This window comes from Alligator mississippiensis, chromosome 9 (assembly GCF_030867095.1).
Source record: "Alligator mississippiensis isolate rAllMis1 chromosome 9, rAllMis1, whole genome shotgun sequence".
Classification (NCBI taxonomy): Eukaryota; Metazoa; Chordata; order Crocodylia; family Alligatoridae; genus Alligator; species Alligator mississippiensis.
Window position 1 is genome coordinate 7,805,044 of NC_081832.1, and position 25,897 is coordinate 7,830,940.

Genomic DNA, 25,897 nt, shown 5'->3' on the forward strand with positions numbered 1-25,897 from the left:
TATTTTTTGGCAGAGACCTAATCCTGTCTTGTTTCAAATAATGTCTGTAATCACTGTTTTAAATCTATAAATCCATTGTCACAAAGAACTCAAAGTTCAGTAATTTTCACTGCAGTTTTTGTTTTGGTAAACTTGCTCACAGTTTAACCTATGTGCACAAAGGTTTACGTAAAGGTTGAAGAAAAAAATTGGTAATGCCACAAGTTAGGTATTCTCTCCATTTTTTTTTTAAATCATCTTAAATAATAACTTTTGGAAGAGTTATTCTGGCTTATGTCCCACCCTCCCACCAAAAAGAGTCCATACCTGCTGATGAAATAATTCATCCTACTAAATATCCTGGGTTTGAAACTGTCCTCACTGCCAGTTTCTTGATCTTTCCCATAATTCTTCAACTATTCAGTGAAGTGGTTTTAATAAAGAGTTGAAAACAAGGCTTAAATATCAGCAAAAGGAATGTATGGCATAGTATATTTGGGTTTAGGACAGGGAGATGGCCTAGTACTGTAACCTATTCTGAATGCATGATGTTTGGATAGAAGTTTTTTGTCCTATAATCTTATAGCTTCATCTACAAGAGAAACTTTTGGTGACTAATTGGTGTTCTGTGAATCAACTACAGTATATTTCAAGAGTAGCTGTAGAGCTGCTTCTGGATTGAACTTGCAAGCATAGGAATAATTTGTGCCTTATTTAAGTAACCTATTGAATACTTATGGTATACTATTAACTATATTTTATATTGGTATAAATATTAGCCATTCATATTTATTCTGCATAGATACTGTCACTTAAACATCTGCCAATAAAGTTACAATATGCTGATCAGGCTTGCATACATTAACAAGAGAAGTATTGGTATCTGTTTATTCATGCTGGAAATTTATACACAGGCAACTCACTTCCTAAATCACCATATTTTTCAATGATAATTGCCTGTAGAAAGCTGCAGATGAGTTCTTCATACAGACAGCAAGCAATATGTGGAACAGTATGTTCCTAATATTTTTTTTTTAAACCAGCTAGAAAAATGATTTTCTTGACTCTGCTTGTATTGCTAAAGTTTGGGTGCTCCTTTAAATTTTCTTTAAATGGTGAAATAAATTCCTTGCCAGGATACATGGTAAAGATTGTCCTGTTCTGCGTGGCTGATGAGACTTTGATCAGAGCAGCATGGGAGAATGCTTCTTCACATTCATTCAGTTTCATGTGCCCTCAGAGTGGCAACAGTAAGGATGTTACATACTGCTGAATTATCCACTAGCAGCCAGACTGAAGCATTCAGCTTTGTCCATCTCATGGGAGATTTATAGCTTAGATTCTTGCTCCTGGACTTCAGCAAATAAACATTTAACCTTTAAAAAAACGAATTAAAACTGCTGGGTTATACGGTACTCTCTGGAACCTGGTTTTGAAATCTACTTCTTCATGACTCCAGCATATCTGGGCATATAATTATGTCCCTGATTAACTGTGGATGCCATGAATGACATATGAAAGTCTAATTAGATCTGATTTGGAATCCATCATAAGAATGAGTGCTAATTGGTGACTTCTAATCCAAATACCTTCCTTGATAACAACAGGGGTTCATATAAGAAATTTATTTTTGGCACATCATTGGTTCTTACAGATGCTGCATTCCAGACCAGAACTGAAAGTCTCTGCCTACATTGGCAGCAAGACTGCATTTCTGAAGTGATGTGTCAATGCCAGGAGTGGATTGGAGAACAGAGCTGGAGACAGTTATCTTAAACCAGATGCTAGGTCCAGTTTAACTCTCCACATCTGGCATATAAACCATAGTTACTCTGCTTTCTATCCTCTTCTCTATACATTTGTTCCATTTTCTGTGCCTTGGTGACCTATGGAGCAGGGGATAGGCAAACATGTCCCAAGTTGCTCCAAAGCAAAATGAGAAAAAAAGATGACAGTCATGATCAGAACTCCACTACAGACATCAAACACGTGACCACTGCAAACAAATCTGCTGTCTTATGGCCTGAAAGGCCTGAATGATGTAACAGCATGATTTTTTGCTGTTTCTGGGAGGAAGGCCTGAATGTTTTTTTACATGTAATCAAAGTTACAAAATAAAACTCTGTGGCCAGATCCTGCCTTTATGTAGCCAGAAGCCACTCCACTACTTTGAAGACCAGAATTTAGATCTTTGAATGTGCAGAAACCCAAACCAATATTTCCATCCAATATAAAATATATTAGTGCACATATATACTGTACCTCTGTTCAAAAACTGCACAGCTCCTCTCTGCTATTTAACGAGAGTCTGTTCCTTTCTTCTGTGATGTTCTTCCTCTGATGTCCTTTTCAGTGACACCTGATTGCTGTGGAAAAGATGAGACATATCTTAGTTTCATCACTGTGCTTAAGTCAGTCAACAATACAGAGCTGCTTTTAGGTTGTCAAATGAAAAACTTTCCTTAGAAAAGAAGAAAACAGGCACGTGTTGAATTTTTTCCTTTGCCAGAAAAGAATACAACATTAAGCACGCACTGAATTATCCCGGAGGTCTGGACAGGAGGTCTGCCAGTTCTGTGATGCCACATCATTACAAAAAAAAATTCTGTAAAGAAACTTCAATCAAAATATACATGAGAATTTCATTTAGGATCAACACAATTATTGATCAGCTTCATTTGTTGTGTGCCACTTCATGAATCCATCTACATTAAATAGCTGAATCACATAGAACAGGGGTGCTCATCCCCCTACCCATGGGCCAGACCCAGCCTACAGCTCCATGTCATCCAGCCTACAGGGTACCCCATGGGTCCAAAAAGTTGGCAGTGGGAGAGAGATGGCATTGCTTCCCCACCACCAAATTTCTGGACCTGTGGAGAGCCCTGGGCCCTGCATGCTGGATCGAGAACCTGATCCCAGCACATAGCACAATCCCACTGTGAGGGGCTGGGACTGGACAGTGCCAGGCTCTTGGAACAGAGTCCCAGCATGATGGGCTGGGAGGGGGTGGTGCCAGGCTCCTGAGGACCAACCCCAGCAGGAGGGAGTAGAGCTGGGCCCCTGGGACCCAAACCCAGCACTCTGGGGCAGGAAGGGAAGGTGCCAGGCCCCAGGGTGGGCTTGATCTGGCCCACCTATCCGCCCCACTCATCTGGCCCATGGGCCAGATATATAAAAGGTATATATATTCAGAGATGTTCATTTAAAAAGAAACTCTTACCTTCTGGTGTCCTGTGATCTTGTGCAAAACCGCAGACACTGTTTGTCATGTGTGTCCAAACAAGAACATCGAAATGAAGACCATTCTGAAGACTCCGAGTTCCTTTGAAGGTGGCTTGTAGACCTTTTCCCTCTAAAACTGCCTCGGTAGTTAGAAAGCCCATATGGGACCGTCCTCCTGTTATGAGAAACGCAGAGATGCTATACAATTATAAGGGCTGCTGTAGATATAGTTCAGTATTTGTTTTTCATACATGTATTTGTTTGTATTAAAAGAAACCTACCGTTCTAATATAGCGAGCAATTAATTTCTGCCATAACATTCAAATATGGTATTCCCAGAAAAATGTTGTTCCTAAAACTGACTATAACTCTTTCTTTTTCGACCTGTACCCTCAGAGAAAGCCATCAAGGTAGATAAAATGTCACAAGTAAAAATCCTTGTGTAATTGATGTGCGGGCCGGGAGTGGTCCGAGGCCCTCGGGGGTTTTTTGCGCGGCAGGCTGTGGCCAGCAGCCTGGACACGCTGGATCGGGGAAGGCAGGCGGCACGCTAGAATTAGGCACGGACACTTAGTGGTTGATTAAAGATTATTTTACTTGCACCGAAGATGGCCGCGGTGCAGGCAGGAAAACTTGCTTGAGTCGCAGTTACAAAACAAAACAAAACAAAACTCGAACCTGCAGGGCACGAGAGTACGTCGCAGGGGGTTTTCGGCGACGGGAAGATGCAAAACACGAGAGTACGTCGCAGGGGGTTTTCGGCGACGGGAAGATGCAAAACACGAGAGTACGTCGCAGGGGGTTTTCGGCGACGGGAAGATGCAAAACACGAGAGTACGTCACAATGGGTTTTCAGCGACGGGAAGATAAACCTGCAGGACTCGAACCCGGACAGAGCTCTGGATACACTCACACGAAGTTTGCTAGGCTCCGTGGAACTTGCACGCAGGGAAGGGTACGTCGAGGGATCAGGCGGCGACAGGGAGAGGCGAGAGGCTGATCAGACCCCTGTAGCCTTCTTGAGATACACGCTGGGTCCGATAGGCTCTGCAGCGCTTAGAGATCTTCACGAGACGTGAAGTTCTCCTCCTCCTGATAGTCGTGGAGTCCTCCAACTTGGGCGGAAACCGCTCAAGCCTCTTATACAGCTAGCAAACCAATCGCTAGCCGCCACGTGGGAATAATTTAGAACTGGCCAATAGTGGGACACAAATTTGCATGCGAATGGCAGGAACTCCTTGCACCGTGCATTTCTCTTTTGCAACCTAGAAACGCACCCTGCAAAGAAAGCTACGAGTGGCGGGAAATAATTTAGCAGTGCCGAAGCACACACAAACAAAAATCACACCCTTGGGTTGTGACAATTGACAGACCGTTGTTGCTTATTTTAATTTGCACTGATGCTTTATTTTTGTACAGGCGCCAGTCTCCATTCTCCATGTATAATAGTGCTAGTGAAACTAAAAGTTCAAGGTCAGATTCTTAGTGAGGGTAGATCACAGAGCTTCATTAAACCATAGATAGGCTGGCGTGGAGACCATCAAAGGGTCTGGCTTACAGCAAGGCTACTTTTGCCATCTGATACACAGGCACAGCTCCCAGTGGCTTAATCATTTTCAATATTAGTGAGAGATACTGGTATACTGAGTTTCTCATGTCATGCTGAAGTACATGGATCTGGATCCAAAAATATGGAATCATCAGAAGAGTCCTCCAACAAGGGTGTCAGTAGTTGTGCAGGTGATTGTATTACTGACCATTAAATTGTTGTCATTACTGGTCCTCCACTGGCGATCATATTCACTGCCTCATAGAAGCATGTCATCAGGGTCCTCTTTAGCCCCAGCAAGATTGCATATTTCACTCCCTAAAGATGGATATCCATTAAAATTGCTGATTGCCATCCTAGTGACAAGAGGTTTTGCTATGCCACAACTCACAAATAACATACTAGTGCAGGAGGCTGTTTGCAAATTGGTGTGAAAAATCAAGCTTTCTTGGGAGGTGAGAGAGTCTCCATTACTACCATGTGGCCACCACATGGAACTTTTGGAAGTCAAGAAAACAGCTCTAATTACATGAGAGCCAGGCCAACCAGCCCAAGAATCCATATAATTGAAATTAGAAGGGAAGCAATCCCCATTTCAAAAGCAAAACAGCATGAAGGAAGAACAAAAAGAATATCATTCTGAAGGAGGGTTACAAAACAAGGACTGTTTGCCTGTGAGTAATTAGCAGTGGAAGAAAGACAAACTCCACGTGGCTGAACTATGTTTAATTAGTCTTCATTGAAGAACTATATTTAAAAAGCTAGCAGTTGGAGATTGGCACACATTTTCTATCAGTCAACACTTATAGGAGACTGGAGGGTGTAGAAATGGTATTTTCCATCCGTCTCCAAGAATGCAAGATTCCCAAGATTTTTAATAGCATCAGCTAAAACAATCAAGGTATCAATGTAAGTTACCCACTCCGAACACCATATGCTCTCCTCTCATGTTTCACAGCTAGAGCTACAGTAAATTTATCAGGTGATGAGTCTTTACTCCTGCCCACAGTAAATTAAAGAAGGGAAATAAACAAATTAGGACTGTGCAAAGCTTCAGTCCCTGATTCAATTGGGCAGAGATTTGGCCCAATTCAGTGGCTGAATCTCTGAATCCGAATCCAGTCCAGAGGAAATGTCTGTACAGTTGCAAACCAGTTCAGATTAGACTAACCTGCAAAGATTGAATCAATTTAGGCTCAGGCTTTTTGAATGTCTGTCCCTAGCCTTATAGAACAATGTGATGGAAATGCAACAAGTTTATCCAACAGAAGTTAAATAGCTTTCAACATGAAGGCTGGATGTTCAGTCAACAAAGAATGGTGATGTTTTAGAGCAGGCACAGCTACCAACAGCTGTGCAAGTAACATGCTTGAGAAAGTGGACTTACCGTGGCCACATAACTAAATGCTGAGAGCGCCAGATAACAGAATCCCCAAAGAAGCTGAGTGTTTTGCAGCTCAAAGAAGTCAACCCCAAAGGACCTTTTGCAGTATGCTAAAACAGGCTTCCAGAGTAGCCAGTCAAGCAAATGAAAAGAACTGACCCAAGATAGGGCTGGTTTAGCAATGACTGACCTGTGCTTTTACACCTGATGGTATGAAAAGTGGACTGCATTGAATGAGTAACTTGAAATATTCTGACTGTTATTGTGTCCCCTGTGCCCTCAAGAACACCATTTCTAAACCTGGTGTTTGAAAACATTTTTCAAACCTTGGCAAATGTATTCAAGAGCACTTTGGTCTTAATGATCAATAACTGTCCCATAAATAGAGCTAAAGGCAATTGAAGTTTGAGCAAGGGTAAAACATACAAGTTAAAGTTTGTATATAAGTCAATGTGCAGACTTCCAGCTGGGAATGGAAAATTAAGTTCTAGCTATAGATCTCCTCGCATCCCTGACCTCAGGGCTTCCTTTATTTCTAAAACACAAACTCAGAGCCAGGTCAGATCAACTTAAACTACTGGGTAATAGTAATCCAAGGCCTTTTCAGTTTCAGCCAAGATAACGCTCAGGAAGGGCTCATAAACAGATGAAGTATGTTCTCTCTTCCTTCTGTTTCACCGCCACATGTCTGGCATACCCCATTTGAAACCAGTAGAGTTAATCCATTCTTATATTTGCGTAACTGGCAATTAGAGAAAATGTAAGCATGTGTAGGTTAATTGTTCCAGTAGCTGAAGATATTAGAGTTTCAAGTTAGCACATGCATCTGTGTCGCTACTTCAGAAGTGAGAAGAAAGGCCTGTGAGATCCAGTTGAACAAGTATCAAAAGCATTTGCCTAGCAGCAAGTTTAGTTGTAGACTGTTACAGTAGATTAAGTATAATTCTTTGCAGTAAACTTTTGTAGCATTGTAATCTTTAGGTTTAAAAAAAGGGAAGCAGAATTACAGTTTTTAGACATGGTATAGTAATTACTGTCAACACTTCATTGTAGTAATATTATTTAACACACATATTGCAGTACTGCAAAGAACCCAATTTGGGGTCCCATTATGCTAGGTGCTGTAGCTCTTCTCATGTTCAACTGTCTTCCTTCAATCAAATATGTTGGTTCTGGCCTTGACAAAGCAGCTTGCTTCACATCTGAGGGGAAACTGAGCTGATCCCAAGAATGGGGCTGGAGGGACAAAGAAATGCAAAAGGAGCACAGATGAGGCTGGGGAGAACAGATATGACGGAGACCAGAATTAACTGCTGGGCCTGAAGACAAGGGTGGCGGTGATGACAGGCTGCCACTTTTTTTCAGACCACTTCAGCTCTGAAACCAGTGAATTGGTTTATGTTGCTCTTAAATAGTGCACCTATCAGCCATCCAGAATGGCATAAAATACACATTTTCTTCCCTTGGAATCAGTGAGATTTATAATCTGCTTCTGAATCCCAGTAATTCAGAAACAAACCATGGTAAATTTAACTAGCCTGGTTCCAATCCCAGTGACATGTAAGTAAACCCAAAGTAACAGCATTGTAATTGAGATCAAAAGCTGACACAACTGTTGTTATGAATGTTGTCCATGGAATGAGAGGATTTACTACGAGCTCAGTTTACTGAGTGCATTGGTTGTAATTGCCCTGTTTCTGAGAATGCCCTGGAGCAGGAAAGGTGCATTTGTCCATAGAAATGAGCAGTCTCACCTTTTTGCTTTAGCATTTGGGTGTGAAAAAAGCACTCAAGGTGTGATTTATGTCTCAGGAAACTGAAGAGGCACATCCAGCATATTTCTCGGCTGCTCCTTTGATAACAATAATTAAACTTGCAGCTTTTGTAAACACCCATTGAAGAAAAGTTCCCATGGCTAGAGTGCTCACTCATTGTGTGCCAGGAAACCCAATCTCTGATAAATGCATTTACAAATCAGCACTACAACATTTTTTTTTACAGTAAATCAGAGCCAATACACTGCAAAATGGACTACAGTGACTTATTTTAGTAAGTGTAGCTTAGTTTTAGTGATTTACTGTGTTTGACATGTAGGCTAACCAATGTAACAAAACATCTGCTGTAAAAGCACCTGAAACTCTTAATATTCAGAGACCTTATTCCAACACTGAGACATAGCAGGACACTTAAATAACAGGCAGCACAGAAAAATAAAAAGGAATGTCATCTGTATTGTAAAAACAAGACAAAGTAAGAACTGTATACAAATAAATGTCCCAGGCAGTTGAGATTAGGTGGCTTTAACACAGTTTCAAGGCATTTCACAGCTGCAGCCCTAAAAGGTCCATTTAATAATAGGAATGATTTTAACTTCTGTACTGCTTGTGAGTCTCATTCTTGAGAAAATTAAACATTTTCATATGCTAAATCTAGCATTGCATTTGTCCTGCTAACTAGGGAGGAAATTCTGGGATTTGTCAGATTTGATGGGATTGTATGTAAAAGTTGACTTTTCCCTTGAAAAATGAGGATGTAATATCCATGTAATCCTTGTGATGGTATAAGAGACCTCCCCTGGCAGAGGATGCATCACCTACTACTTTAGGCCAGGATTTCTAAAAGCAACTAGTGGCTTTGGCTGCTTCAGTATTTAAGTGCCCAGCTTGAGATTCCTTAAAGAGACCTGATTTTGTAGGCAGTGATGAGTACACCGCCTCTAAAAAACATGTTTGTTTTTAATGAAATACAGGTAAGAGGAAAAGATTGGGGGAACCTTTAGAACTGGTTTTGCATTTTGATTGTTACTGTTTAATTTTGAGACCAGGCTGGGACATGATTTTTGCTGCGTGGTAGGGCCAGAGGTATCAGCCACTCATAGTTCTATACAAATTTTTAACCACAAGGAAAGCCTTTTGGTTAAGATATTATCAACACTGTTTTCAAGAGCGGTCTCTCTTTCCTAGCTGTGAAGCAGAGCCCTCAATATCAGCAACAGTGCTTTGCAACCTATATTTTGTAACTTGGCAGAAGCATTCTGTCCATTTTGGCTCTGTGCATATAGAAATGTCCATTGTTAAGAGCTACCATCCACAGTTGTTACATGGTGTGCTGAGAGTCAGCAGGATAAATACACCACCATTCATGGGGATATCCTACTACATGTTGTCTCCTGGTCCCTTAGACAAAGGTGAAGGTCATGTTGGCTAGGGACGGGAATTACACATAAACCAGTATAAGCGATTGGAAATCAGTTCAAATCTGTAACACCACAGAGTTCAGTGCACATAAACCATTTTCAAAATGGCCAAAACTGGTTTAAGATAAATTTGGATGGATGTAGTATCAGACTTAAATGATTTAGGTTAAATCAGTTTATTTAACTTCTGTCCTAGCTACCCTCCAACTTCAAGTTAAAACTTATAGTCCCCCAGCATCCCAGGATGCTTTGTACCTCTCCTGCAAACCCCTCCTTGCAGGGTGGGTAGCCTAGCATTGGCCCAAGCTGTCTGCTTCAGCACAGCAGGGAGGCATGCTCTAGCGCCCTCCAGCTTCTAGAATGGGCCACTGCAGGCATGTGGCTGCATTTCCAGAATCAAAAGTGAAAGTCTGTTCACTTGCTTATCGGTTCAATCTACGCGGTTTAGATTAATCTGCAAAGATTGAATGGATTCAGCCTCAGGCTTTTTGACTGTCTGTATTTAGCCATTCAAAGGAAGCATTAATTTTCTTCAGCAGTAAATGACAAAGGCAGCTTGTTCTGACTCTGGCCTGAGACTGGAAATCCCAAATTCTAATCCTAGCTTTATCACTGATTCCAAAGGTAGCTATGAGCAAGTCAGTTAGGTCCCAATTTAGCAAAGCACTTAAGCACGTACTTAACTTTAAATGTGTACTGAAGTCTCTGACTTTAGATACATGCCTGAATATTTTTTTGCCAAAATAAATGCTTGCATAGTTTGCTGTTGATGGCTCTTAGATGCCAGATTCAAGGAGACAACCCACAGGGTTTACAAGCATTATGACTTCAGGCCCAACAGAGTTATCTGTCTTTTTATGTGTGCTGATAAAGAAAATACATTACCGGCCCAGGCCACACTTCAGTAAAATAGCTGATACCAAAAATTCCTGGCACAAGGAGTGTTCATAATAATTCAAAATTAAATGGTATTTCTTTTTCTTAAAACAGGGTGAGAGAGATTGGTACACAGAACTCAAATTTCCTAATGTTTACTCTGCTAGCAGCCTTTCTCCCAGTAACTTCCAAATGTTTCACAAATCAAGCATGTTGAGAACGGGCATGCAAGCATCCCAAACATGCTAAAGTATGTTTCATTGAGGTTTGCAATGGGAAACACGTGACATTCAAGGATGATATGCCATATCTTCAGAAGAGAGCAACAAACCATCAGATCAGAATAGCATGACATGTCCAGACCACAGCAATTAATCTACTATTGCGCCAAGAAAATGTTTACCCAGCTGGGTCTTGTATTTACATCCACACAGCCACATTCTCTCTCCAAATCCCTTATGGTCTATTATTATTATTATATTACAAAAAGTACCTGAAGGCAAGAGAGAGTGAGATGCCGGTTCTATCTGATGCTGCACAAACATAATAAGATGGTCCCTGCCTTGAACTGCTTATGGACAGGATGGAAATTGCCCATTGTCTAAAAGCAGAGCCAGTAGCAATAATATAACTGTGACATAGCCCTTTAAGTTTGAGTGCTCCACAGACATTTTTTACAGTGACAATTGGAAATAGCATCATCCACACTTTACAGGTGTAGAGATGTAAGCATAAAAAAGTATCAGAACTCGCATTCACAAGTATAAACGTTCCAAGGAAAACTAAATGATACTTTCCTCCTCATTTTTCAGTCCCTGAGAACCAGGCAATAGGCCAGCTGCTTGGTTACAAGTGAGAGAGTTCTGGGTATTGTGGGAGTAACTATCCATGTCCAATATGCAGCAGCTGTTTACTAATGTATATGTATATTGTCGGGAATGGAAATCTTATAAAAACGTGCTATGGAATTTCACAGCATTGTTCTTTTCTGTTATTGCACCATATGGCTGTTTTTCCATAAGGACTAAATATATGCCACACACTCCCTCAGAACATTAACTAATTAAATGAAATAACATCTTTGTAGATTGACAGGCAGAAGGGAACCTAAGTACATGAGTCTTTGAAATCACTCAGGACCTCCCCCAGGTCTAACCTAGCCTTATGGTCATGGCACAGCAAGCTGTTTGGATGTCAGTTTATAGCAAAAGGCAGATGTAGCACTTCTGGCTAGTGAGATTTCAGCTCTCATTACTTCTCCTGTCCCCACCATGATTGACAGGAACAAAGTTTACTGGAAGTATTGGCGATTACTGGCTTGGGAGTGAGTGACTTCCTAAAAAACAGGAGCAGCTGTGCCATGAGGGAAATGAAGGGGTTGAAGTGGGAACAACCAGCCCAAACAGTGAGTTCATTCATAGCAGGACTCAAATATAAAGTGCTGTGGCCAGATTTTTGAACCCACAGAACCAAAATATGGAAGGTTGCTTCAATTGTAAGGGGAGGCATGAGAAATCTTGTGCCAAAAGAGTAGGAGAAAGAGAAAAATGGAGCAGTTAAGCAAAATGATCAGGAGTGAGGGGGTGAAACTGAGGCAGAGGATGGCACTTGAACTTGACAACAACATGGACAGGCGTTCATTATACAAGAAAATGGCACAAACTCATTTCACTCGCATCAGAATAGACAATGAAGGCTGACATTGGGCCTGGTTCTCTCAAGCACATTACCAGCTGCACATGTATGTTTTAAATCTTAGAACAGGCACAGGAAAGACAAAAAGTTTCATAGCTTAGCCCGAAGGCATCCTATTTGTGAAGTTATACGTGACGATATTTACATGGGGACATCAAGGCAAAGTAAAGCAAATCAACTAAAGATGCAAAGTCAAAGTGTGTAAGTTAAAAAACATGCAGACACCTTTGTGGACACTCTTATTCAGGTGTAAAGTTGTATTTTGTAAACCTGAAGAATATCCAGTTGGGTGTTTAAAGCACTTTAATTTATGCACAATGACTTCACGCTTTTAGTTGATTCACTTTACATTTCTTGGTTGTTCCTGTGTTAAAGACCAGCCCTTTAACCTGTTCATATTTTAAGATCACAACTGCTAAAAGAGCAAACAGTTTACAATAAGTTGCTCCCTCTAATACTACAAGGAAAACCACTGAACATGATAACGATTTCCAAGTTAGAGGGATTCTCAGAGCTGTAAGTCTTGTACTGGGTGTCATAGTGATTCTTTTTCCTTCAACCTTATCTAATGCTGCAGCTGATCATAGTAAAAGCTTAACCAGATAAGCCAAACCAGAACCAAGAGACTAAAAAACAAAAACACAAAAAACCCCACAAAAACAAAACAGAACAACAAAAAAGAAACCCCTTTGGAAATCTTAGTTTCCGAGGGAAGGATTGCCAGCACTCCAAATTTGTTTTCCCTGTATCCATTACAACATCAGTGTAGGAACGGAGTCAGCCAAACTTTGTCTCCCTCCCCTTCTTCAGTGACCCTTAAAAGGCATGAGACAATATGAGATACTGTGAGACAGGAATTAATCACTTGGAGCCACATCTGCTTGCATCTCTGCAGTAAAGAGCTTCAAGCAATGTGAAGGATAAAAAGAAACATAGTAAATATTGATTTTAAATGATGGATTTAGTATAGTACAGATCTTTAAATCCCCGTTACGGTTTAAGCATGTGGGAGAAAGAGTTCCTTGTTCCTTAAAGGAGAAATAAAAGTCTTGAAAATTCAAATGACTGCTTTTTGCAGTATACATTAAGAGCGAGATAGAGAAGTTTATTGAGCTCAAACTGTGCGCACACATTGCCAATACCGGGTGCATGTTTGCACATAACTACAATGCTTGCACATGTAAGTTAAACATTGCACTTGCCTAGGTGCTCATCTGTTTTCCTGCCTAAAAAATACCGATAATCTGTATGCAATAAAAATAATCATAATAATGGACTTATGACCAACAAATTACATTAATTTGAAATAGTCTTCTTTTGAATAGAACATTTATACAGAATTACACATTGAAAGTTGCCGCAGGTTTTATATTTAGGGAACATGTCATTTTGCTTACTGTTCTTAACAATTTCTAACTAAAAATGACAAATAATAATGACAATCTATCAATCAAAGAGAACTAATGGATACTAGAAAGACTATCTACTCGCTCTGCTTGTCTGTAGTTTTACCAGTGAGTGTGACCTCAGCTTTCATAATACTTTCATTATTTACTTTTAATCGCTTGTAAATGTATTTTCTTTTAATCCTTCTGTTCCTCTCACACAGCCTACGTTCACATGTGTACGTGCAGATAGTTTCATAGTTGGTAGGATTGGAAGGGACCTGAGCAGATCATCAAGTCCAGCCCCCTGCCATGGGCAGGAAAGGATGCTAGGGTCAAATGACCCCGGCTAGGTGATTATCTAGCCTCTTTTTGAAGACCTCCAGGGTAGAAGCGATCACTACTTCCCTTGGAAATTGGTTCCAGATCCTAGCCGCCCTGACTGTGAAGTAGTACCTCCTGATGTCCAGCCTGAATCTACTCTCAGTCAACTTATGGCCGTTATTCCTAGTTACTCCTGGTAGTGCTCGGAGGAACAGGGACTCTCCCGTTCCCTGCTGGTCTCCCTTGGTCAGTTTATAGACAGCCACCAGACCCCCTCTCAGCCTTCACTTGTGGAGGCTGAACAGGTTCAGGTCCCATAGCCTCTCCTCGTAGGGCCTGCCCTGCTGCCCCCTGATCATGCAGGTGGCCCTCTGGACCCTCTTGATGCTGTCCACATCCCTCCTGAAGTGCGGCACCCAGAACTGGACGCAGTACTCCAACTGCGGCCTGACCAGTGTTGCGTAGAGGGGGAGGATCACCTCCTTGGACGTGCTCATGATGCATCTGTGGATGCATGACAAGGTGCGGTTAGCCTTCCTGACTGCGTCCCCACATTGGCAGCCCATGTTCATCTTACAGTCTATAATGACTCTAAGATCCTTTTCTGCCTCTGTGCTGACAAGAGGCAAGTTCCCCAGCCTGTAGGTATGGTGCTGGTTCTTTCTCCCTAGGTACAGTACCCTGCACTTGTCAGTATTGAATACCATCCTATTCTCATCCACCCACCCCCGTAACCTGTCCAGATCCAATTGCAGCCTGTCCCTCCCTTCTAGCATGACCACTTCTCCCCACATCTTAGTGTCATCCACGAATTTGAACAAGGTGCTTTTCACCCCCTCCTCCAAGTCACTGATGATGATGTTGAACAGTGCGGGCCCGAGGACCGAGCCATGGGGGACCCCACTGCCCACATCCCTCCAGGTTGAAAATAACCCGTCCACCACCACTCTCTGGGTGCGGCCCTCCAGCCAATTGGCGACCCATCTGACTATGTAGGCATCGACACCACAATCTCCTAATTTTTTTAATGAGAATGGGGTGAGACAGTGTTGAAAGCCTTCCTAAAGTCCAGAAAGACTACATCCACCGCAACACCTGCATCCAAGGATTTTGTGACCTGGTCATAGAAGGCCGCTAGGTTGGTCTGACAGGACCTGCCTCTAATGAACCCATCCTGGTTGCCCCTAAGCATACATTCCCCTGCTTGCCCCTCGCAGATATGCACCTGGATAATTTTCTCAAAGAGCTTCCCCAGGACCAAGGTAAGACTAACAGGCCTATAATTTCCTGGGTCCTCCTTCCTCCCATTTTTGAAAATGGGGACCACATTGGCCCTTTTCCAGTCCTCTGGCAAACTCGCCAGAGCACCACGAGTGCTCGTAAAGCTGTGCCAGATGGACAGCTAAAGATGGACAGCTTCATCCTTGAGGAAAGTACTCATGCAAAACTGTCATGACCCCAATAAGAAAGACCTGCAGGAAGTAGCCCCAGCTTGATGCAGGTAAATGCAATACTGTAACAAACTACACATACAATAGCAGCCTTTATTCAACAAGGAAAACCCTATAAGGAAGAAAAAGAGTTTTTAAACCTAATTCCTGTGTATGGCAAGGCTCCTTTACATTGCTCTAACTACAAAATGATGTAGCATATATAAAAAGCAGGACTTTAGCTTTGTTATCAATAGCTTTCTTTAAAAAATAAAGGCGTCCTTAAGGCCTGCTATCTCTGTCCTACTTGGCTGTCAAGCCCTATATACACCAGTGTTGTGTAAAACATATCTTAATTTTATATAGCCCATGACAGTATTCCTTCTTTCTGTTCACAATAAAACAGTGCATAAATCATAGCAATCAAAACTCACAGAAATGATACCTTTTATTAAACTAACTTGATATTTGCAAACAAATTAGTGTATTTATCGAACTGGTCTAAAAAAAATGTATCACCTCTTCTAAAAGTTTTGATTCCTTTTGCCTCTATACCAATATGGCTACAACCTGGATACCTAAATCATAAGAAAGGACATAACACACACTACCCTTCAGAGAGGAGGATACACTGAACTTCCAAGTACCCTTTCTAAAAAATTTTAGTCTCTAAAACCAGATTGTTCCACTGCACATGGCCAGATGACAAGTCAAATTTTCCACGGCAATTAAATTACTTTAGAACATAAACCCTTTTTCAGAAGAGGTTAGGTCATTAGGAATCTAAAGTGTATTAAAATTCAAAGGAAATCAGGCTCCTAAGTCTCTCTTGAAAACTTTGCCTGACAGTATGCTATAGCTTGCTGTAGAGCAGTGGTGTTCAACCTTTTTCGCTAGCAGGCCAGGTGGGCAGTGCCCAGGCCATCCGGCTGATGGTCCTGATACAGCATAGGGTGGTCAGAGCGGGGCACTACTTCCCCATGGGGGGGAGCAGGCATGGAAAGGGGGCAGGGCCCAGCCCTGTGGGGGAAGGGGGATGTGGCCCAGGCCCACCTCTGCCCCGTGGGAGGGAAGGGATGTGGCCTGGCCTCATTCAGCCACAAGGGTTGGGGGAGGGGCTGTGACCTGGCCCCAACCTCCAGCATGGAGCTTGGGGTTTGGGAAGTTGGCAGCAGGGTGGACAGGACATACTTATTGCCACTGCCTCCCTACCACAAAATGTCCTAATCAGTGGAAAGCCCCACAGACCAGATACCTATGGCTCCACAGGCCAGAGTTGAGCACTCCTGCTGTACAGCACTGGGGACAAGGGTAAACAAGGTTCCAGGAAAGAAATGCAAGCGTGGGGAAAATTTTTCTACAGTCTCATGAAATTCTTATAAAAAGTTTGCTCAAGAAGTAAGAAATATTTACTAAGCCTCAACTTCAAGGCAAAATTTTGAAATTGCTTCGTGCACAGTTCCTATTAAGTGCTTGAGGGTCTTGCATGCAAAAAGGATTGCAGGGTCAGATGGCTTGCTAAACTGCTAGTTATGGTGAATTAAGGGGAGGATGGAAGTGCTGAGAATTTCTGTGTCACTGTACTGTTTTAGATGAGCTAATTCAGTAGGGAATTTTCACAGTGGTGCATAATGTCAGTCCCTACATGAAGTGATTTTCATGGTCTGTCAGGGCAAAAAAGTAAACTACATATCTATGGGAGACTCAACTTCAGCAATATCTTAACACTGATGAGAATGGGAATTATACTGAATTACCTTCCACTGTTGTATTAGGTAGATAAGTTTTGTCAGTAAGAAAAGGCCAAGTGGAGATGGCTATACAACACCCCGACTCAGAATCAGGATCAGTGATTCAATTTATGTGCAGAATTCTAATTCTTAGGCTAGGGACAGACATTACGCACAAACTGGTTTAAGTGATCAGAAATTGGTTTAAACCTGTAATAGAACAGATGTTCATTGCACATAAACCAGTTTGAAAATGGCTGAAACCAGTTTGAGATAAGCCTGACATTACATTCGACCAGGTTTAACCGATTTGGGTCCAACCAGTTTATGTACTGTCTGTCCCAGACCCCTTGCTGGTTTAAGTTCAACCAGTTCAAGACTCCCCCAGCATCCCAGAATGCTCTCTGGGCTGGGCGAGACACTCTGCTCCACAGCAGGGCTGGCCCCTCCCCTCTGCTCCCTGGCTGGAGCTCAGCAGAGACTGCAGGCATCTGCCTGGCTTCCCTCTGCTCCCCCCCACCACCCCATCCCCTCTGTCTTACACAGACACCTCTCAGCATTCGCTAGCAGACCACATGCTGGCTACAGCCCATGCTGTGAGGGACAAGACAAAGGCAGAATCAACAGGTAGCTGGTAATGTCCCTGTGTTGTTTTCTTAATGGGGTGATAAACACTGTGTTATATCAGTCTCAGGACAGGTTTTCTACAAAGAGATTGAGGAGTCTAGAAAATATCTAAAGCTGCTGAAATTAAGTATTCATAATCTGGTAATATTTATCAAAAAGACATCATTCAAATGCCTTAGCTGGCTCAGAAAATAAAGACTCAGGATCAGGCTATGCTAGAATCATTTGAGTTACATGCACAGTCCCACAAGAATCAGTAGGCTTGTACTCTTCTTTTGCGGACATGTAATACTCTGCTGTGCTAAATTCTGCCTTACAAGATGAGCTGAATATTTAGATTGTAAGGTCTTTGGCTTGGTAACTTAAGTCCATATTCAGCAAAGTAGCATATGCCTAACCACACTGTGTTTCACTATGCTTAAAGTTAGTTAAGTACATATGTGATTAGGGGAAATACTGAGTGCTTGGCTGCATTCTATATTACCTACAGTTCATTGTCTGTGCTTAATTATATTTCTCTTTAGATACTATAATCCTAATAACATTTTACACGTATAATACTTCCTTTTATGCATAAGGATAAAAGTGCTTTTGACTACATTATATATGGGGCTCAGTTTGAACCATCACCAAAAGCTAGCCTTTCCTAGGATGGAATGTAAGAAAAGGCTGGTATGTATTCAGTGTCACATCCTGAGAGACCAGCAGTGAGCAGCAAACTATCTTGACAGTATCTCAAGGGGCTACTTAATAGGGTAAGGACATTAGCCTCCTAGGCTGCCAGTCTAAAATGGAATGGAAGTGATTAGCCTCTAATATCTGCTAGATGACTTAACAGATGTTGAATCAGTTATTGTTATCCATCTGGTTAGCAACAAGTGTCCATTCCAAAACAGGCCCACTCGTCAACAACAGGCTTAGCTAAGAGACTAAAAACTGAATGTTCATCAAGAGCCTAACTTGCTTCTTAGTGTGATCCTGCTAGGTCAGGTGGACATAATTTGACAGGTGAGCAGGATAAAGCTGTCAATCCAGCTTGTCCCCCCTAAAGACGATTGAGGCAGAATTGCAAAGTTTACTAAGTGGATGACATGTTGCCTTTGGAAGCACATGCTTAGCTTCCCTCAAAATACAGGGATCCTCAAAGATTTGAAATTCTAACCTAGACAAGATTTGGTTTTCTTTTCTAATTTATTTCAATGACATAATTAACCTGAACCTATCTGTGTTATGGTGATGTCTAAGCTATGGATACTGCTTAAACGAGAAGTAATTCTTTCTGTTGAAAGATTTGCAGTATCTTTAATTATAGATCTGAGGCACACAATTAACCATTGGACAGAGGACACCAGTCACAAAGCAGTTTGGTCATTATTACTGAAAAATCAATCTCCTCTGAGTATACCCATTTTCATAAACCTTTGCTTTGGAACCTATGTCCACAAAGATATTAATTAGTTGCTTCACTCTGCTATGACTTTAATTTAGGACTCCTTCCTTTCTGCTTAATGCTCCGACCAGTTCTAGTAAAGCAAGACTAAAGTGGCAACAAAATAACACCAGCTTTCTCAGAGGTCTAAAGTAACCCAGTAGTTCATCTGCATTTTCAGAGAGACATACCTACACGCACATGCAAACATTCATTTAAGTTTGGGTGGCTGCAGGATCAGAGCCCAGAAGTGGTGCAATTTTCTGCTTTTCTACACCTTCCTCCCTGCTGATCTAAGCAGCTTCTCAGCTGTGATAAAACTGCTCTGGGTTGGTACTCTGCCTCCAGCATTGTTTTTATTGAAACTTCAACCACCTCCCTGGGGAAGGAGGAGATGCCAAGACCAGGGTCTGTTTTGAATATATTAAAACAATGTTAAAAGCATTTTCTCTTGAGAGAGAGAGAGAGAGAGAGAGAGGGGCAGGGCAGGGGAAGTTTTGCAGCAAAGTACATAACGAACAGTAAAACAGGGCTGCCACAGGAGAAAGGAGGGAATAAGAGATGACACAGTAGGAAGGATGTCATTCAGAGGGGGATAAGAGAAGAAAACTGGGATAATAGGGAAAGCTGATTTTAAGAGCAAGGATGGGAAAGACTGGAGAGGAAATAAGAGAAGGAAAGTAAGTATAACAGGAGTGGGATCAAAGGAAAATGTCAGAACGCATCTAGTTTTCAGAAACCATCTTTCTGGTTTTCTACTGTTTTTGCTTAAAAGCAAAAGAAACACCTCTCTAGGGGTGCCCAACCTACATTTCTGGTAGGCTTTCTTTAAGAATCAAGTATGCCACTACTAAATACCATTTCAGTAGCAAGCACACAGCAACAGTCACATAACAAGGCCATTGTCAAATGCCCCATGCAGTAGCAACGGCCATTGTGTCCACTCCTTATTCAGAAAGTTGCTTCACTTCCAGATGATATAAAACTACTCACTATGGGCCAAATTCTATGCATGCACTTTCTCATCTACCCTACTGACTTCAGTGGCATTGCTTAGGGCATAAAGTCAGCAAAGAATTAGGCCCTGTGTATCTAGATGTCTGACACTAAAACCCAGCCTTGCTCTTCTTGCATTGGACATGTGTGTATCAGTTGACAAAATATCTCCATACCACCCTTTCCAGGACTGTATGTGTGTTCAGAAGTGCATTACACCCCTTTGTGGAAGCTCTGTAAATGTATCTAAAGCTACTTCTCCCAAGTACCAGGCACTTGCAATGATACTCTCCTTCCCTGGCAGATAAGGTTCTTTGGGTAAATCTGGTATCTTTTATTAGACCAACTAAAATAGTTGGAAAAATTCTTCTTTGCAAGCTTTTGGGTACAAACACCTGAAAGCTTGCAAAGAAGAATTTTTGCAACTACTTTAGTTGGTCTAATAAAAGATATCAGATTTACCCAAAGAACCTTGTTTGCCTATGTCCTTAGACCAACATCCCCTCTTGCTTCAAAATACATTCTTCCTTGACACAAGTCCTATAGTAATGGTTTCCTTTCAGGCAGTTATGCAGTTTCTTTGCCTCCCCTCTTGCTGGACTTGCTCTTCTGGATTAGAGCAGGGATAATTAAGAAGCAGCAATAAAGCAGGACAGCTAGCTGACATTAGGTGGTTCAGGTCCTGGGTTCTCTCAGCCAGCTTCTGGCCACCTATTTCCCTCCCTATTCACTTCCCAAAGTCCCACTCTCTACCGCACCAGCCCTTGAGAGTTTCCAGTTAGCACCATCACCTCCAACCTCCTAACCTTGCAGACATTCGCTGCTTCCAGAAAACCTGGAACCCACAGGTTTAGTCCACCCAGGGTCCACCCACAAAACATCTCAGATGACCTAGTTCTCACTCATGTCATAGCTACACTCTCAAACAGTTCAAATCTCTAACCTTGCCATTGTATGGGTCATAGTGTATTATCTATTACATAGCTTGCATAAAACTTCTCACCAAGCTGCATAAAAATTAGTAACAATAATAAGGGATAGAAATAAAACCCAGGCTGAAAGCCTCATGGGCTAGATTTATACTAGTCCAGGGTGAGGAGGGGGTTAATAAAACATGCATTCACATCGGCATAACAAAGTGGAGAATCGTATCCTGAGTGATTAATACATGAATGTTTATGCAACAGATGTGCGTATTTTATTGACACTGCCAAAGCCATAGTAACAAAAGATTTATCTGTTTGAACCCTGTCTCCCTATTAAAGTTGTCCTTTGCTATTTAAAAATGAAAACCATATGATTGATTTACTAGAGAAATCCAGCCTTTCAAAAGTAAGGACTTGACTTTGAAATGCAACGGGAATGGTCCTACTCCTGAGGTCTGCAGGATTACTTTCATGACCAGTGATTTGTGGTAACAGGCTTTAAAACATTTTGCATAATGTTTGATGGGGGTTATTTTTTAATTCAGCCTTTTAAAAATTTGTCTACCTGGTTTAAAGAACCAGTAATGCAAAGTCTCAAATAGTGAATACTTCATGCGGGTATTTCTCACTATAAAGCTAAAATTTATCTGAGAACTCAAGTTTCTGTTAACTGAGCATTATGTTATTTGCTATTGTAATTTAAGTCAAAAATAGCATAGCACTCAACTAAAACGTAAGATGTGTTTTTTATGAAAATAAAATATCCTGCAAGCCCTGAAATAGATACAAAATAGTTCTGAAACAGTCCTGAAATACATAACCTGAAATAGAAACAGCAGCATATGGGCCCTTATATAGAAATTTTTACATTTCTGAATTTCTTGAAAACTTCAGTTGCATTCTAAACTTTCTTTTTTCTATTGGCTGCTCTCAGCAAAACTTGGTCAGGTGAAAAAATCCTGTCCACCTTGGACTGAAAAGGGACATTTGAAATAGATTCTGGGAACAGAATCTGATCCCAAAAGGTTCAGATTAGTTTCGGGACTAGCGGAGAAACATTTTTTAAATTCTTTGTTCAAAATATAGGGGAAAGGGAAGGTAGTTTCATCATTCAAGCCAGACATGTAGCTGGGATTTAATTCTAAGTAAGCCTGGTGACAATGCTAGAACTTGAAGAACTGGAGTGATTGTTAACAGCATGTTTACAGGGTGGCAAAGTTCAAAAGACTTGTCAAGAGCCAGCTAGAATTCATTGGTGAGTTCACAAATGAGGTGGTGCTGAATGGGCTTCTAAGTCAAGACCCACTGACTTGATTAACTTTGTTATTGCTTTGATTGTATCAAAATAGCAGCAGCAAGAAAAATAAAGTTTTTTTAATTAATTAAAAAGGTCTAACCTCTCTGAACATCTGTGTCCACCACTGATGGTTCCCCTGTGTCTCAAATTCATTAAATGAAGCTAAAAATATAGCAAGTTGGAGTGTTGTAGCCATGATGGCCCAAGAAATGTCAGAGGCAAAGATTTTTCGTGACAGCTTTTATTGTGCTAGATGTACATTTGTGAAATCTGTTGAAAAAGCTTTTGGGCATCAAATTCTCTTCTTCAAGTATGCTAAAAATATAGTAAACTTTTCCTAATTATATTTTACTGACATAATTGCTGTGGTTGCCACTGAGTTATATTTCATGTCAAGTAGATGTAGAAATAGCCCATGAAACAATTCCCTGTTAAATGTATTAGATCCTATTACTTACTGGATTTTGAGAGAGAGAAGAGTCCCTGTAGGCATCCTACCACACAGAGCACAGGAGATGTGAGGCTATGGCCAAATTGTCGCTACTCCCAAGGCTAGATCATTCCCTTGACCCTGCTTCTCTATAGGCAGGCTCTGCATATCCTAACTTAGAGCTGTTTGAATCTCCATTTGTTGAGGGGGGCAGAAATGTAACATTTCAAAATGTTTTCATGAGGATTTGAACCAAAAAAAAGATACTTTCTGAATTTTCTAGGGGTAAACTGCTTCAGCAAAACCTGCCCAGCGTTCCTCATGCAGCGTGTACCAACCTAAACGGTCAGGGTGGTAGCAGGCGATAATAGGCTTGATACTTTGTCTATAGTTGCTCTCTTGCCCCTCACAAAGGGGTGAGGCATGCTGTAGATTAAAAAGCTCACTGCTCAACTCTCCGGGGCATGGCGAGGTGTTGACAAACAGATCCCAGCAGACAGGGAGGGCAGTGCCAGCTGCTCAGAAAGGGATCTGGGAAAACAGCACCCTCTTACTGGGCTAATCTGCTCTTGAAAGCAGGGCCTTCAAGTCTGTCTGCTTATTTATGTGGAAGTGAGAGCTTCCTAGGCTGCAAGGGGAGGGGGGGGGGGCAGCTGCTCAGCCTTTTGGCTCAGATCAGATGAGACGGGGCTCGCACTGAGCCCTGCCTGGGACCATTCCCCACTTTGTTATGCCAATGTGCATGCATGTTTTATTAACCCCCTCCTACCCCAGGACTAGTATAAGCCTAGCCCAGTCTGGGTTTTACTTCTCTGGGTTTGCACTGCCTGCTCCAAAGCCCCAGACGGTGGGTCTGCGAGGGAGGAGAGGCTCCAGCCACCCAGGCTTGCTCAGTCAAGGTCTTAAAACGTAACTATTAGGCTTGACATTTGAAAATTGAACCTGATAAAAACAAAAGCAGCGGGGGGAGGGCGTCTTGCCCCCTCTCTCCTGCAAACACGCGTCTCAGCCCGGCGGCTGCCCCTCGGGTCCCGGCGGCGGGACGCTGCAGGTCGCGCGGGACCCCCCCCCCCGGCCCGTCCCACGCGGGACTCACTCGGGCGTGTTGATCCAGATGATGTCCAGGTGGCAGTAGTACACGCACTCCTTGTCCTTGTAGGTGTAGCACGTGCAGCGCTTGGCTCTGCGGCGCGGCGCCTCCCCGCCCCCGGCCGCCGGCAGCCCCGCCGCGTGGCCGGCCTCGCCGCGCTCGCCGTGCCGGGGCCGCGGGGCGGGCGGCCGGGGCTCGGCGCTGCCGCCCCACGGGCGGGACACGGGCAGCGAGAAGCCTGCGGGCGGCAAAAGAGGCGCTGAGCGGGGCTCTCCCCGTCCCCGCCGCCCGCTGGCTCCCCTCCCCTGGCGCCGGCGGGGCAAGAAGGGGCTCGGGGCGACCCCGCGTTTGTTACCTGCGCTGGATGTGATTGTAAGTCCGAGGAGCAGCAGGACTCGCAGCTCCATGAACAACCCAAGTGGCGCCGGGCGGAGGTGAAGGGCGGCAGATGCCGGGGCGCTGCCTGCTGCTGTGCCGTCCTTCCCCCTCGTGCACTGGAGCAGACTGTGGTCACAAGCAAGCCGGATCCATGGCTCGGTTTCTCCCGCCTCCCAGCCTGGAGCTGCTGGTGAACACTTGCAGACGCCTCCCACAAGAGGACAGCTGCCTTCCTGACACTGCCTGGCTCCGCTCTCGGGATGCACGGGGCTTGTTTTGGAGGCGCTCCTGCTTTCTCGGGGCCCGCAGGACTGGGCAGGTAGAGGAAGGGAGGAGGCAGGACTGCTTCAGGGGGTACGCGGCCCTCCCTTTTGGACAAGCTCATTCTGTTGCTTGCGGCGTTGAACCGTCGGAGGGGTAGGCCAGGCCCACGTTAGAGCAGTCATTGCCGTTCAAATCCACGCTGGGTTTTAATGCACCTGTGCCCCTGGTTTCCCGTGAGGCCTTCGGCAAATTGCTTAATCTCTTCCCCTAGCTCCCTATCCGCAGGCCGTCTACCACCCTCTTTGCCTCGTGTATTCTTAGAGGTGTTTGAACCGTGCGCCTCATGCAACCGTTTTGGTTGCCGTGTCCATTTTGTAATATAAAACATTGCCTAACGCTGATCATCAGTGGAAGAACAAGGCTAGGAATGGGAAAAGAGCCCATGGGAAGACTGAGAAACTTTAAAAGGTGGAGGTAATCCCTATCGAGTGAAAGGCAACCTTGGCCTGGCAGCACGCATCTGGGATTCAGATGAGATGACTCAAAATGCACTCTTTGCCTTTAGGGGACAAGAATCCAGCTTGCTTGGATCTTAGTTATGTGGTACAAGGTTTACACACAACACCTTGTTAGTTAAATGTAGTTATATGTAAAATGCTGTTTTCAGTTGCCTCCTGGTGCAGCTTCCTATATGAATATAAATCGCGGTCGCTGCTTCTTCCTGAGGGATTTGCTGATTGTTTTTACCTTGTTAACAACTACAGGCATGTAGCTACATTGTTATAATTTGATGTATTTTTTCCTTTAGGGGTAGGCAAAATACAACCCCAGTTTTGCCAGAGGCCTTGGTGTTTTAAAGAGGACTTGGTGCATCTTCTCTTACAGCACTTCGTGCATCTTAGTGCATGACAAGAAATTCAAGTAATTCAATCAGTAAAAATTCACCGTTTGGCATTTTAAGTGAAATCATGCCAGGATCTTTTAAAAAGTGGCTCAGTGCAAGAGGAACTGCAGTCAAAATAACTTCTAAATCACAATATTAATTCAATTTAATGCACTCTTCATTCATAGGAAAAACTTCAGACAAATGTGCTATATTTATTTCAAAGGCACAATTTCCCTCTTCTCTAGGGAAATGCAAAATTTTCTCTATGCAGCCATCAATCTACTGTCTGTTGCGAGTTATTCAATAGCCACAGTTACGTAAAAGCGCATTCAAATTAAGCTAAACCTTATTACTATTTTGTAGCCTGTGTCCAAAGATTGAGAAACCAAGGCAAAAACCTGGCTAACAACATGAGCAGGATGGTTGTTATAACTAGGGGGATGTACATAAACAATTAATTGGTATGGCAACCCCTGGCCCAGCCTATGTGGGGCTGCCCCATCTGCAGGGCACCCCTGGCCAGTCCAGCAGCAGTGGGACACTTCCAGCCTCCCAAGCTGTAGGAGGGGCTTAGCGGCTCCCTGGGGCTCCAGCTCCCCAGGACCAGGCCTCGTGACAAGCCAGGCGGGCAGATAAGTCCTCTCCGGGCTCAGGCCTGGGCACAGATGGGGTGGGTGGGTGGGCGCATGGGCAGGCAGGGTACAGGGGGCTGAGCTGCAGGCCCAGGAGAGCCACCTTGCACCCCCACCCCTTACCTCTACCTTGCCCCTGCCAGGGCCTGCAGCCACTGTGGATCAAGCT

General features: G+C 43.1%; 1 protein-coding gene across 1 annotated transcript; it reads right to left on the reverse strand.

Moving 5' to 3' along the window:
- Nucleotides 1-1,589: 1,589 nt before the first annotated feature.
- Nucleotides 1,590-24,599, reverse strand: EDN3 (endothelin 3). The gene is made up of 5 exons (XM_059713225.1): nt 23,924-24,599; nt 23,575-23,806; nt 3,203-3,379; nt 2,242-2,345; nt 1,590-1,902 (listed from the first exon to the last, which is right to left on the reverse strand). The coding sequence occupies exons 1-4, from the start codon at nt 23,973-23,975 to the stop codon at nt 2,273-2,275; spliced, it is 534 nt and encodes a 177-aa protein (XP_059569208.1). The 5' UTR covers nt 23,976-24,599; the 3' UTR covers nt 1,590-1,902; nt 2,242-2,272.
- Nucleotides 24,600-25,897: the final 1,298 nt, after the last annotated feature.